Source organism: Lynx canadensis, chromosome B1 (assembly GCF_007474595.2).
Source record: "Lynx canadensis isolate LIC74 chromosome B1, mLynCan4.pri.v2, whole genome shotgun sequence".
NCBI lineage: Eukaryota > Metazoa > Chordata > Mammalia > Carnivora > Felidae > Lynx > Lynx canadensis.
In genome coordinates this window covers 49,270,083-49,283,175 of record NC_044306.2, presented here as the reverse complement: position 1 = coordinate 49,283,175, position 13,093 = coordinate 49,270,083, and the positions used below count along the sequence as shown (strand labels likewise).

At 44.8% G+C, this 13,093-nt stretch overlaps 1 protein-coding gene across 1 annotated transcript in view; it reads left to right on the top strand.

Annotated features, from left to right (window-relative positions):
- Nucleotides 1-4,636, top strand: part of SCARA5 (scavenger receptor class A member 5) — a 127,627-nt gene extending 122,991 nt beyond the window's left edge. The window contains 1 exon segment of the mRNA XM_030312674.1: nt 2,480-4,636. Within this exon segment, the coding sequence (XP_030168534.1) occupies nt 2,480-2,616 (137 nt within the window). The 3' untranslated portion in view covers nt 2,617-4,636.
- The last annotated feature ends 8,457 nt before the right edge of the window (nt 4,637-13,093 follow it).

Here is a 13,093-nt window from a genome sequence, read left to right as displayed (position 1 = left end):
TTCCTCCACAAGGAGAGGTTATCTGGATGCTGAGAGATGGGGCCGGGAGGAGACAGGGCTACTAGGATCAGGACACGGTACCAATCCCTGAGCTACCTTTTTTATAGGGTTTTGGTAGATTTCAAAGTCCTTTAAAAAATCAGGAACAGGGGCACCTGGGTGGCTCAGTGAGTTGAGTGTCCGACTTCAGCTCAGGTCATAATCTCACAGTTCATGGGTTCAAGCCCTACATCAGGCTTGCTGCTGTCAGTGTGGAGCCTACTTGGGATTCTCTCTCTCTCCCTCTCTCCCTGCTTGCTCTCTCTCTCTCTCTCTCTCTCTCAAAAATAAAATAAACATTTAAAAAAGAAAAAAAAATCAGGAACAATTTTTTACTTCATCTGGCTTGATCAGGTTGACACAGCTAATTTATGACCTTTAACCCCATGCTTTTTGGTGCCAGCTCATAGACCTAACAAGCTAGAGCACTGGAGTGACCAACAATCCTGGTTCAGCCAGCATGTACCTGGTTTTAGCACCAAAATTCTCACATCCTGGTAATTCCCTCCCAGTTTTAAAACTGAAATTGTTCCCCCGATGGGGCTGAGATTTGAATCAAGATCTGGCCTACTTATTGTAAAACCCTGCTTCTTCTGCTACATCAGTGCTTCTCAAATTTCAGTGCTTAACCTCTTGGTTAAAATGTAGATTCTGGTTCAGTAGTCCTAGGTGGGACCTGAAAGTTCTGCATTTCTTTTTTTTTTTTTTTTTTTTTTTTTTTTTAAATTTTTTTTAACGTTTATTTATTTTTGGGACAGAGAGAGACAGAGCATGAACGGGGGAGGGGCAGAGAGAGAGGGAGACACAGAATCGGAAACAGGCTCCGGGCTCTGAGCCATCAGCCCAGAGCCCGACGCGGGGCTCGAACTCACGGACCGCGAGATCGTGACCTGGCTGAAGTCGGACGCTTAACCGACTGCGCCACCCAGGCGCCCCTCTTTTTTTTTTTTTTAATATTTATGTATTTTTGAGAAAGAGAGAGACAGAGCGTGGGCAGGGGAGAGGCAGAGAGAGAGGGAGACAGAATCTGAAGCAGGCTCCAGGCTCTGAGCTGTCCACACAGAGCCCAATGCAGGGCTCAAACTCACGAACTGCAAGATCATGACCTGAGGTGAAGTCGGCTGGCCAACCAACTGAGCCACCCAGGTGCCCCCGAAGTTCTACATTTCTAATCAGCTCTGGGTAATGCCAATGCTGCTGGTCCAGAACCACACTTTGAGTAACCAGGCTCTAAGCCACTGCTTCTGTGGGTGTCCTGAAGCTCAGTCGTGCTTCCAGAGGGCTCCCAAATGGGCTCCCACCATCTGGGGCGTGGCATGGCCATCCGCACAAGAGAACGCACCAGAACCATGGGTGGTGGTCCTGCCAGTTGATCAGCAGGGGCTCCAGGTGACTTCTCTTGCAGCCCACTCCCCTCTCCATTGACCCCTGACTCCAGACAACCCCCCTCCATTCCTTCCTGGAGCCTCACCCAGCTGCCCTATTGCTCTGACATTCACTGGGGACCTTCATTGCCAAGTTTATGTCTCTCAAGGCTCTGGTACAATCCTAGGAAAGCCAACTAAAGGCTCCCCTGCATGGGCAACTTCAGACCAGTGGGTTGGTCTCCTTAAGATCTGGGTAAACGGGACTGGCTGCAGGCGGAGCTCACGTAGATTGTCTTAGGGACCTTGTATTTGGGGAACTGACCTAATTATGGCTGGGGATGCTTCTTCCTGTCATTAAATATATATATATATATATATATATATATATATATATATATATATATATATGGCTATAATGTTAAATTCTGGGGTCCTCTGTCATTCTAGCGCCACTGTTTGGAGTTCATAGAGTGGAACCATCTGCTTTAAATTTCAAAAGATTGGGGGTCATGTTCCGCAGACATACTTGGTTATAGGACACTGGATCTGTCCAATCCAGGATCTGTCTGACATTGTCCCTCAAATTAGGCTGTGCTTGAGTACTCATCAACAAAGACCACAAGACATTGTATCTCAAAAGCTATGAGGTGTCTCATATAAAGTGTGCGCCGAGACCAACTTGGTCTTGAGTTTCAGACTCTGCAACTTACAAGTTGAGTAGCTCTGCACCAACTGTATCCTGAGCCTCTATAAAACGGGTGTATGAATGTCTACCTCACGGCGCCGTGCTCAGAATGGAGGAAGATCACACATGTGAAATGTCTGCCGTGTAGGAGATACCAGTAAATGCTGCCATCACCACGATTATTGTTACTCTGCCCTCAGGAAACTGAGCCTAGAAAATGAGTATTTGGTCTTGGTGGGGAGGAGAGGGCAAGGGGAAATCGCTCGATTGGAGAATTGCCAGCAGAGCCCGGGACAGCCCGGTCAAGAACAGACACAGCGGTGCTGTTTTTCTTCTGTCCTGCTCTCCTGCATATCTGCTAAGAAACCATGTTGACTTGTCCCTACAGGCACAGGGAGGATTTGGATGGATGATGTGGCCTGCAAGGGCACAGAAGATACCATCTTCCGCTGCAGCTTCTCCAAATGGGGGGTGACAAACTGCGGACACGCTGAAGATGCTGGGGTGACATGCAACAGACACTGAAACTGGGCGCAGTCCACAGTCCGGGCCCTGCTGCCGAGCCTCCTTCCTGCATTCCTGGGGCGGGGGCATCGCTTGGGACCATGCCTCTGCCCTGCCCAGCCCAGCATCCCCCTCCCCCATATCCCTGTGCCAGGACCACAGTGGCCTGTCGTCATGCTCCTCTTGGACATCAGCTCCAAAGTGCAACTCTGGGATCCACTGCCTGTCTCTCCCTTCTACCAGGGTTCCTGCATGTGAAGCCCTGGGCAACTGGATCGTCATTTTGCCCGCCCTTCTAAGCACCATGCATCAGGACTCAACATCCATGCTCCCTTTGGTCTGTCAGTTAAATGCTGAGAGTATGTTGGCGAGAAACGCAGCAGTGGACACGGGAGGGAAGCATGACAGGTCATTTACTCTTCAGATAATTCCCTTAGTTAGGCCAAGAGTTTTGACATCTTCCTTCCCAGCAAGAGACCATACCAAATGATTCATTCTTCCCTCTCTTTACTCTGCCTCTGCACACCATTTGTTAGTCTGGGGAAGTGATATAGAGGAAGGGCCAGCTGTAGGAGTGAGAAGGAAACGCACGTCACATGCAGGAGGCAAGCTGGCTTTGGAGAAGAGGAGTGAAACTAACATCCAATGAGTGACTCCCATGTGTACAACACATCTTGGATGCTAAATTCATTTATCCACTTTGTAGCGTTTCTACAAGGCTTGTTAGCTTGGGTAAGACCTTACCTCTAGGTAGCACTCAACTGACCCATTCACGTGGCCAGTAAGATTGAAGATTGAGAATGACTAAACCATTGTTTCTACCTGCATCCTACTGTGTCTTTCCTAGGCTTGGGCAGGACACTCAGGTGCAAGACATGTGGGATTACAAGGTTACATACTCCATACTACAGAGTACAAGATTGGACATGACTGGCTTCCAGGCCAACCAGGAGGAAGGCGATTTGGAGGGTGACATGGGGAATAATCTGGGTTCAACTGAGACCAGCGTTCATCATCTGACAGTCAGCCTTAAGGCCAACTTACCTGTGTCTCAGAGCTGTTTGGAGGTGAAGCTATCCAGGCTTCTTTGGGTGTGCTCCTATGATCAGAACGCATGTCCTTACGGATCCTGTAAGTGTGGAAGGAAATGACGATTTCCTATAACCTCTGGCAGAAGAAGGAGCCATGGACCTCTGCCAGTCCTCAATCTGCACCCCTCTCCTAGCGACAGGAAGATCATATTCTTCCTCTGACATGAGGAGGAGGTAAAACCAGGCCATATACATATTCTAGGACTAGGGAAGCTACATGGTAGTAAGTGAGCACAGACTCACCTCCCTTGGAGGAGTCACAAACTGAGTCAGGCCTCAGACACATAAATCCCTGTCACATGGGGTGAGTATCAGCTTAGCTGGGGAAAGTGACACCTGGGACCTCCCCCTGCCCCCCAGGTATAGGACCAGCAAAATTCCTGGCTGACAACAAAACCAATATGTGCTATTGGTTGTTCTTTGCTTACAGTATGCTTGTTATCCATTAATGTCCTAATGATCAGAGACTCTCCTGATCAATTGCTATGTTTACATAACACGCATGTACTCAAGCATCTTTCTCCAGGGCCAATATATGCATGCATATATGAACATAGCACTCTTTACTACATAGCTCAGCACATTGCAAAGTTTGCATTAAAAAGAGAAAATACTAAAGGTGGAAAGATGTCACACTGAATGAAATAAACCCCAGGTCATTTCTGGCAAAAAATCCAGCTATCCCATCGATGAAGACCCACATAACTTTCTTACGTGGTCTTTTCATTTAGGAAAACACAAGTCTTGTTTTACATCAAATAAAAATCACAATGCTAAGTGTTTGAACCTTAACTGAAAAGTCTACTAGTTTACATATTTACATACGAGGACATGGAAATAACCATGGATCTGTATTTCAGGGACTAAAGGAAATTAGGCCTGGCCTAAAATACATCAGACCTTTTGTAAGAAAGAATTTCAATAAAGCTAAGAACATGTCACTAACAAACTTTGTGTCACATTCTTTCTCATGAAATTCTGGTGAGCATGGGGAGGACTGGTAAAAACTGTATGGTCTGATCATTTCTCACTGGGGATTGGTAGAATGGGCAGCTTATGAGAAGCTATCTTAATACTTCTGGAGCACAATAAACACAGTGTAGACCAAGAACATGGTGGAACACAATGTCTTAAGCCTTAGTAGGTAACCTAAGGAAGGGGTCCCAGGCAACAGAAAAATCAAGGCCCAGCTTATAAGAGAATTGCATTTTTATTCAATCAAGGAAAGAACACCTATTTCCTGACATCTCCAGAGTTGGTACTTGGGAATGAAAGGGTACTTCCTATAATCATCTTCCCTCTGTCATAACTAGAACAGTGTGCTTAATGCATAATTCCAAACATTGGGCAACACATGTAACACAAGACTGTGATCCTTGAGGAAGGGCAGCAAGTGGGGTAAGCCTACCCTGGCCTGGGCTCTCTGTCCGACTGTGGCACAGTTGAGGGAGCCCTGAGTCCAGGAATCTCACTAAGGTGAAGACACAAGGATTGGAGACAAGAGAGACAAAGGTGGCTGGAATTTGCAGGGCACAGTGCTCGAATAGAGAACTATACAAAGAAAGTTCCAGAAAGGTGCATAAGGGTTCCCTTGAGTTGTCAGCTGAACAATAATCTGTGTGAATCCCATGAGGCCAGCTAGAACAACTTCTGAGGAAAGCACCATTACAAGAGCTCACACAGAGCTGAGAATCTCTCAAGTTCTCTTGCCAGAGTGGGAGAATTACCTAGGGGACTGAAAGTCCTTATTGAAAACTCTTTAGCCTGTTCTAATTGGGGGGGTGGGGGGTGGCGGGGAGTGGTGAGCTGGTGGAGAGGGATAAATAACAAAGCTGCAGCCAGAACCCCATCTCAGCTCCAAAAAGCTAAAGTTGGAGGGGAAGGAGAGGAAAAGGAGAGAAGGGAGAGGGGTATTCTATGGAGGGTTGAAGGGAGAGCCATTCCAAGAAGAGAAACACAAGTGATTCACACATTTGACATTTTATAGAAATGTTAGCATGACTATCATAAAACAATGTAGCTGGAGAAACTAAGGGGTGCTTATGGTGGAGAGAGTTTTGGCTCCTTTCCACATATCGAGTCAACTACAGTGGCTGGCTTAACTACAGCACACATAGGCCCCAAAGGTTACTTCTGACCGGCATTTGAGATGAGGGCATTAGTGGTGCCTTATATACGTTAGACAGGGCAGAAAAAGAGGGGTCACTGCCCTTCTCCATGAGGGCGGCTCCTACTACTGGCTGAGTTAATTCAGCTAAGGATGAGCTACAAAGAAATAATTCCAAAAAAATACAACTTTAAAACAGACAAGTCTCCAAAACAGAAGTCTTAGACTCTTTAAGAACTACTTGAGTTGTAGTCCCAAAGTGCTGATAAAAATTTCCTGGCTCCTTGCCTGGCCCACTTTCCTCTCAGCCCCACCTATGTCCACACCGTGGGTGCTTTCTAATGTCCTATCTTGTGTTCTCTACAAGTAGAAGGATGTGCTGACTGTGGTCTACTAGGGCTCCAATCAGTGCGACCTTGTTCTGGGTCTGGCGAAAAGACCTCTCCCTCCTGTGATGAATGGATTCAGGTCATTTTAACAGGCACAAGGAATCACCTTTCTTTTTCAGAGGAAACTCATGCTCTACCCACAGAAGAAGGGTTTTGACAAAGTTCTTGCCCTTCTTTCATTGGCGTGTTCATTTGGGAAGTCTTTACTGAGTGTCTACCATGTGCAAGGCTCTGTACTACATACAGGAGACACAGTGGTAGAGCAGACCAATTTGGTTCCTGTCCTCACAGAGCTTACATTCTAGCTTTTACCCTTTTCACAGGCTTTCAGCATAACATTAACCACACGAGAATAATAATGTCCAACAAGGAACATACGGATGAAGGGGACAGTGGTTGCTTGCCAAGGTACTTATGCAAAACACAAATAGCTCAGTTGTTTAAAAAATTACCTTCATTGCTAGTAAGATAGCAATAACACTAACACAGGTGGCTCTGTTTACACCAATAGCCAACAATAGGAAATGGGAATGATAAACCATAAGTTTATACTTACTGTTAACAACAGTAAGTTTATACATGCTCATTCATTCAAAATAGTAGTAGATAAGAAGAAATCTTACGACAGAAACCATAGCTAACATCCCTTGAGCATTTACTGTGTGGCAGGCTCTTGGGGCTTTACAAGAATGAACGCCCTGAATTTTTATAACTACTGGTTTTGTTCTAATCATCCCAATTCTATGGGGGTAGCAGGGAGACTGAGGTCCTGGGAGGATCACACAGTAAACAGAAAAATTGGGACTTGAATCCGAGAAATCTTAAGCACTACACTGTACAGAACATAAGCAATCATGACACTAGAATTTACGAGGTTAATCCGAGGAAGGTGGAAATGGAGATGATAGATCAGTTATGTTAGAATACACAGTATTTCAGCCCTTGGGTCCTGTAATGTGGCTTCCTGAAATAAACAGTTCTACATTAAGTTACCTACATTGAAATGATTCTGATGCACCACCTGTAGAGTAAACCCACAGCAAGCCCTTTAACAAGGACCAACGCACACAGAACAATCACAGACTCCCTCTGCCTCCCAAAGGACTCTCTAAAGAGGCTGGAGATTCCTCCTGCCTGGCCAATTCTGGAAGACCTCAGCTTTGCAGAGCATATAAAGGAGTCAGGCAAGGGTGAAGTTATGGAGCTCTGAGGATCTGTGTTCCTGCCACATCATAAAAGGAGTCCAGCTGTGATCCAAAATACTTTGGGTTTCTTTCTTTCTTCCTCTTCCCATTTTACTCTGCACCTTTGGTCTTTCTGAAATGATTCCTAAAATCTTCTCTCATTGCAAAGGATTTCAGCCCAAATCATTTTTTGAGTATAATTTCTTCCCTCTCTAAAATCATTTGACATATTTATTTATTCTTGTATCACAAATCAGACCGAGGGGTAAATTGTTTGACATTTGGAGCTGTGTAACTTTATACAAAGAAGAATGTCGGGCAAGTCCCACTACAGCACATGCTACTCATAGCAAATGGGGTAACATTTCCCATATCAAGATTAAGAGCCATTTACTATTTACAATGAACCGATTTCCTGGGCTATTCAGCTGTAATCAGACAAATATCTTATTCCTTCCATGTGTTTCTGAGACATGGTTACACAAGAGCATAGAAAACCAGAAAGTTAAGAAGTCTTTCTTAGAGGACAGTTTTTTGAGATCCTTTGTGTGTAGCAGGTGGGATGCCTCCTCATTTACAGAGAGGGGTGTGTCAGAAGGGAGTGGGTTCAGACTAGGACAGGAGGTTGAATGGTGGTTGAGAGAGATGGTTTACAGTAGGAAAATCAGGACTAACAAAACCAATTCTTTTGGAACTTCCTACGTGGAATTACAGTTTCAAGTTGGGGACCGGAAACTTCAGATTCTGTGATACAAACAAACCCAGAGAAAAGTGATTAGAATCAGGGCTCTTATTATAAATAGTGGGAGTCCCTCTCCTGCAGTCAACTTCTTACCTACAATTCCAGACAATTATATCTTCTTTTTCTTTTTTTCTTTTTTTTTTTAAGTTTACTTATTTGAGAGAGAGAGTGTGTGTGTGAGCAGGAGTAGGGCAAGGAGAGAAGGAGAGAGAGAATCCCAAGCAGGTTCTTCGCTTTCAGTGTGGAGCCCGATGCAGGTCTTGAACTCACAAACAGTAAGATTACACCTGAGCCAAAATCAAGAGTCAGACACTTAACCGAGTCACCCAGGAGCCCTGGCAGTAGTATCTTCTGATGGCAAGAGTCCTCGTCTAAGAAGCAGGATGTTTGAGTGTGTCATTTAGTGGTTGTATACTTAGTTGACCAATCTTCTTAGACTTCATGCCTTCATTTAGGTCATCTCCCATCAGGTGGTGGGTGGTATTGCCTTAGTGTGGGTTTTGGTTGGAATGACACTGCCACTGTAAAATCCAGAGCCATTAACTTTCTACTCATTCCAGTAAATGTCAAGCCAGCAGTCTTCATTAAAACAGTTACACAGGGGCACCTGGATGGCTCAGTTAAGCATCTAACTCTTGATTTCAGCTCAGATCATGATCTCACAGTTCGTGAAATCGAGCCCCATGTTGGGCTCTGTGCTCACAGCATGGAGCCTGCTTGGGATTCTCTCCCCCTCCCTCTCTCTGCCCACCCCACCCCCCCCCCGCTCGCACACACACATGCTCTCGCTCTCTCTCTCTCAAAAATAAATACTTTAAAAAATAAAAAAATAAAACAGTTACATATAATATTTGCTCATTTTGCTAAAATGATGACCATAACAAGCAATATTTGATGAAATGTTAAGTACCAACTTCTCTGTGTATGGCATAATGCCCATTCAAACCTTTTACAAAAATTCCATGGTAATTCCTTGCTTCTTTCAGGGTCCAAAGCCCTGTACCTGTGGTCCTGGGACATCACACCAGCTTGGCATCCAAAGTCCTATGTAGTTTAATGGTCACTCTCAACCTGTGAGTCAATTATTAATTGTCTCTCAGCCTCAAACCCACCTAACACTCAGCCCTGTGATACTTTGCAATACTCTGCAAACTGACTTCTGTTTTGCTAGCTCCCTGTGACATTCTTCATTCAGGCAGCCCCAGAGGGCTTGACCCTGCCTGCTCCTCTCTGCTGCTACAGGAAGAAAGCTGTTCCCTCTGAGCTTTTCTTGTTCACTTGAGGTTTCTGTAAGCATCACCCCAGCAAGACATCTTCCCTGTAGCATCTGAAGTGCCTTCTGCAGCATCAGCTGGATCCAGACTGCAGCTTTCCCAACACTGGTAGAAGCAGCCTCATCATGTCCTCTCGGAGACCCCAGCACCAGCTGCCAGGGTCCTGCCCAGGGCTCCATGTGGCAGCTCCTCAAGACCCTTCTCTAAAGTTCCCCCTTCATTTTCCTGGTTCTTGCAGCTGTAGGGAGGCTGGTTGCTTCCTACGGTGGCTTACCACCATGGTCTCCTAGAATTCCCCTTTTGCACATTCAGTTTTCTCACTAGCATTTTTTATAGTGAATTTTCTCTCAAATAACTGGTCTGGTTTTGCCTTCTGGTTGGATCCTGACTGATAGAACAATCAAAGCTTCAAAAATCTTTGCCAGGAACTCCCTCCTTCAAAAATAGCCACCAAAGGCCACCATTTCTTCTAGACCAAGTCACATTTTTTAAACGTTTATTTATTTATCTTGAGAGAGAGTTGGGGGCAAGGGCAGAGAGAGAGGAAGAGAGAAAATCCCAAGCAGTCTCCATGCTGTCAGCACAGAGCCCGACATGGGGCTCAATCCCATCAACCATGAAATCATGACCTGAGCTGAAATCAAGAGTTGGACATTCAACCGACTGAACCACCCAGGCGCCCCTAGACCAAGTCACATTTTTAAACTCAAAAAAACAGGCAAAAAACCCCCAAGATTTTGAAAAACGTCCGTAAGTAAAGTTGGCTCACCTCTCATTTAGACTCAAAGAAGTGGAATCGAAATGGAGGAAGTAGGGGCGCCTGGGTGGCGCAGTCGGTTAAGCGTCCGACTTCAGCCAGGTCACCATCTCACGGTCTGTGAGTTTGAGCCCCGCGTCAGGCTCTGGGCAGATGGCTCGGAGCCTGGAGCCTGTTTCCAATTCTGTGTCTCCCTCTCTCTCTGCCCCTCCCCCGTTCATGCTCTGTCTCTGTCCCAAAAATAAATAAAAACGTTGAAAAAAAAAATAAAAAAAAAAAAAAAGAAATGGAGGAAGTATTTGCAACTTGCAAGACAAACTACCTGCATCAATAGCCTTCAAACAACGCTGTAGGTTAGTTTTCCCATTTTATAGGTAAGGAGAGTGACCTTGAGAGAGGATAGCGACTAACCCAGAGTGACAACCTGTAAGCGGCAGGCTTATCTGTAAAGCCTGACAACCTGTAAAACCCCAGGCTAGATGGCATGCATCCTTGGCTTCTCAAAGTAAAGGAAATCAGTTAACTCAAACTGAATACCTATGGTACAGTTCTAGGACACAGTCAAACAGGCATTAAAAATGAAGAAAGCAGCAATCTTTGCCTCCAGAAAGCTCTCAATCTAGTGGGAAAGACAAGATAATGCCAATGTGGTATTAATTAGTGCAACCCCAGGGAGTGGAAAAAATTGCAATGGGGTAAGATCTGACCTTTCCTATGGTTGGTGTTAAGAACAGTGATCCTTGGACAAACATGTCATTACCAGCCCTTCTTTAGCAGCTAGTAACTGACTCTGCTATGGAATATCAAGAACGTGGAATGTGAGGAGGGAATAAAAGAAAAAGAAAAAAACTGAGAAAGGAAAAGAAACTATATTTATTGAATATCTAATACTTGTCAGACACTGTGTTGCATGTTTCACTTACATTGACTTATTTAATCCTTACAGTCACCCTATGAGGAATAAATTATCATCATTCCCATTTTACAGATGTAAAAACTGAAGCCCAGAGGAGTTAAGTAACTTGCCTAGTGTCATGTAGCTATTAAGGGGTAGAGTTGGGGTTTAAGCTCCTGTCTAGACAAGGCCATGGCCATGAGCCTGGAGCCAAGTTGTTGCACTTGAGAAATTTATGAAATGATGCTTACCTTTGATGCTTTCTGGCACTCTGTAAAGCGAAATGAAAGGCAGAAAGTTTATAAACCAAACAGCTTGTGCCTCATCTATGCGTTGGACACACTGCTGATGCTTAAACATTATGTTTCTCACAAAGAAAGGGGATGGGAATTCCTTAGCATAAGAAAATTAGATTCACTCTCACCCTGACATTTGTGTTACCATGTTAGGAGGGGGAAGCCTAGTCTGCTTGGAATGTAGATTAAGAAAGAATTTGCCATGGGCTGCCTGGGTGGCTCAGTCTGTTAAGCATCAGACTCTTGATTTTGGCTCAGGTCATGATCTTGAGGCTCTGAGTTTAAGCCCCATATCAGGCTCCATGCTGACAGTGTGGGGCCTGCTTGGGATTCTCTCTCTCTCTTTCCCTGTCTCTCTGCCCCTCATCTCTCTCTCTCCTTCTCTCTCTCTCTCTCTCTCAAAATAAATTAATAAACTTTAAAAAAAAACAATTTGCTGAAAATTTAAGCAAACAGGTGTTTATTTGGGCAATTAGAACTGCAATTCAGGAGACATAGATTCAGGTAGAAACCTGAATTGTGTTCTGGAGAAGACAGAGAGACACGGAGTAATAAAGGTGAAAAGTTACAAGAGTAATTTTCATTTAGGTCCACTGTGCAAAACAGTGATTGAAATTAAATCAAGTGGGGTTGGTTGGGCTAATATGCGCATGAAAGATTGAAGCTTGTTAACCTGAACTGACCCTTTTCCAAGGGATGAATGGGGATTATCCAATTGCCATGATGAGGAAGAAGTCAAGTCCAGGCTGAAGGCTTGTGGCTGGCTTAAAGTTCTAAAAGTTCAAAGCTCTTCCCCTGAGGATGTGCGTAAATTTCTCCTTCCATATGGCCTCCCAACCCTGTTTTACTTTTATTTATTTTTAAGTTTATTTATTATTTTGGGAGAGAAAGAGAGTGCAAGTGCAGGAGGAGCAGAGAGAGAGAGAGAGAGAGAGAGAGAGAGAGAGATTGACTATCCCAAGCAGGCTCTGCACTGTCAGTGTGGAGCCCGATGTGGGCCTTGAACTCAGGAACCGTGAGATCAGGACTTGAGCTGATGTCAGCCACTTAACTGAGCTGCCCAGGCGCCCCCCAACCTGTTTTCAAAGAGACTGTCTTTGCTGGGCTTGCTTGCTCCTTTTTGAGATCTCCTTTTACACTAGTGAATTGTGTAACATCTATCAACCTATGGTTCTGCCCCACTCTTATTTATAACCTATCATGAATACACCCCAAATCCAAATATTGCTGCAAAACCTATCTTCACTTCATCGTGCTGCTGCTGCTGCTGCATGGACCAAGGCTATCTTGGATGGCAATGGTCACTCTTTATGTTCACAGGGAATGCAAATGCCAATAAATCTCTGTTGTTTATCTTGATTGCCTCCCAGAGCATAAGGTCGGTGTGATGCTAAATGATCCCCTCCCCGCCAGAAGGGAAAGTAGGGCAGAATGAAGGGGATGGAGGTACCGAAAACCCCATCCTGCATTAAAAGCACTTCTGGGCTAGATAGGTAAGGCAGGCCTGTTAGTAAATGAGCAGTCTTCTGAACAAGTACATTCAAGGTCATATAGGTATGTATTCAAGGTATATAACAAGGGCTCCTTGGACCTCTTCCACCTCATTAATGGACTCTCGCCCTTCTTTTCTTTTCCTCCCTCCCCCAAGACAGTATATGTTGTGCCTAATTTATATTAAGAAGACTAATGTATATTTAAAAACTGAATGATGACTGCTTTTAAGTTTCTCAATTTGTGCAATAGTTGGAAGTAACACATCCAAA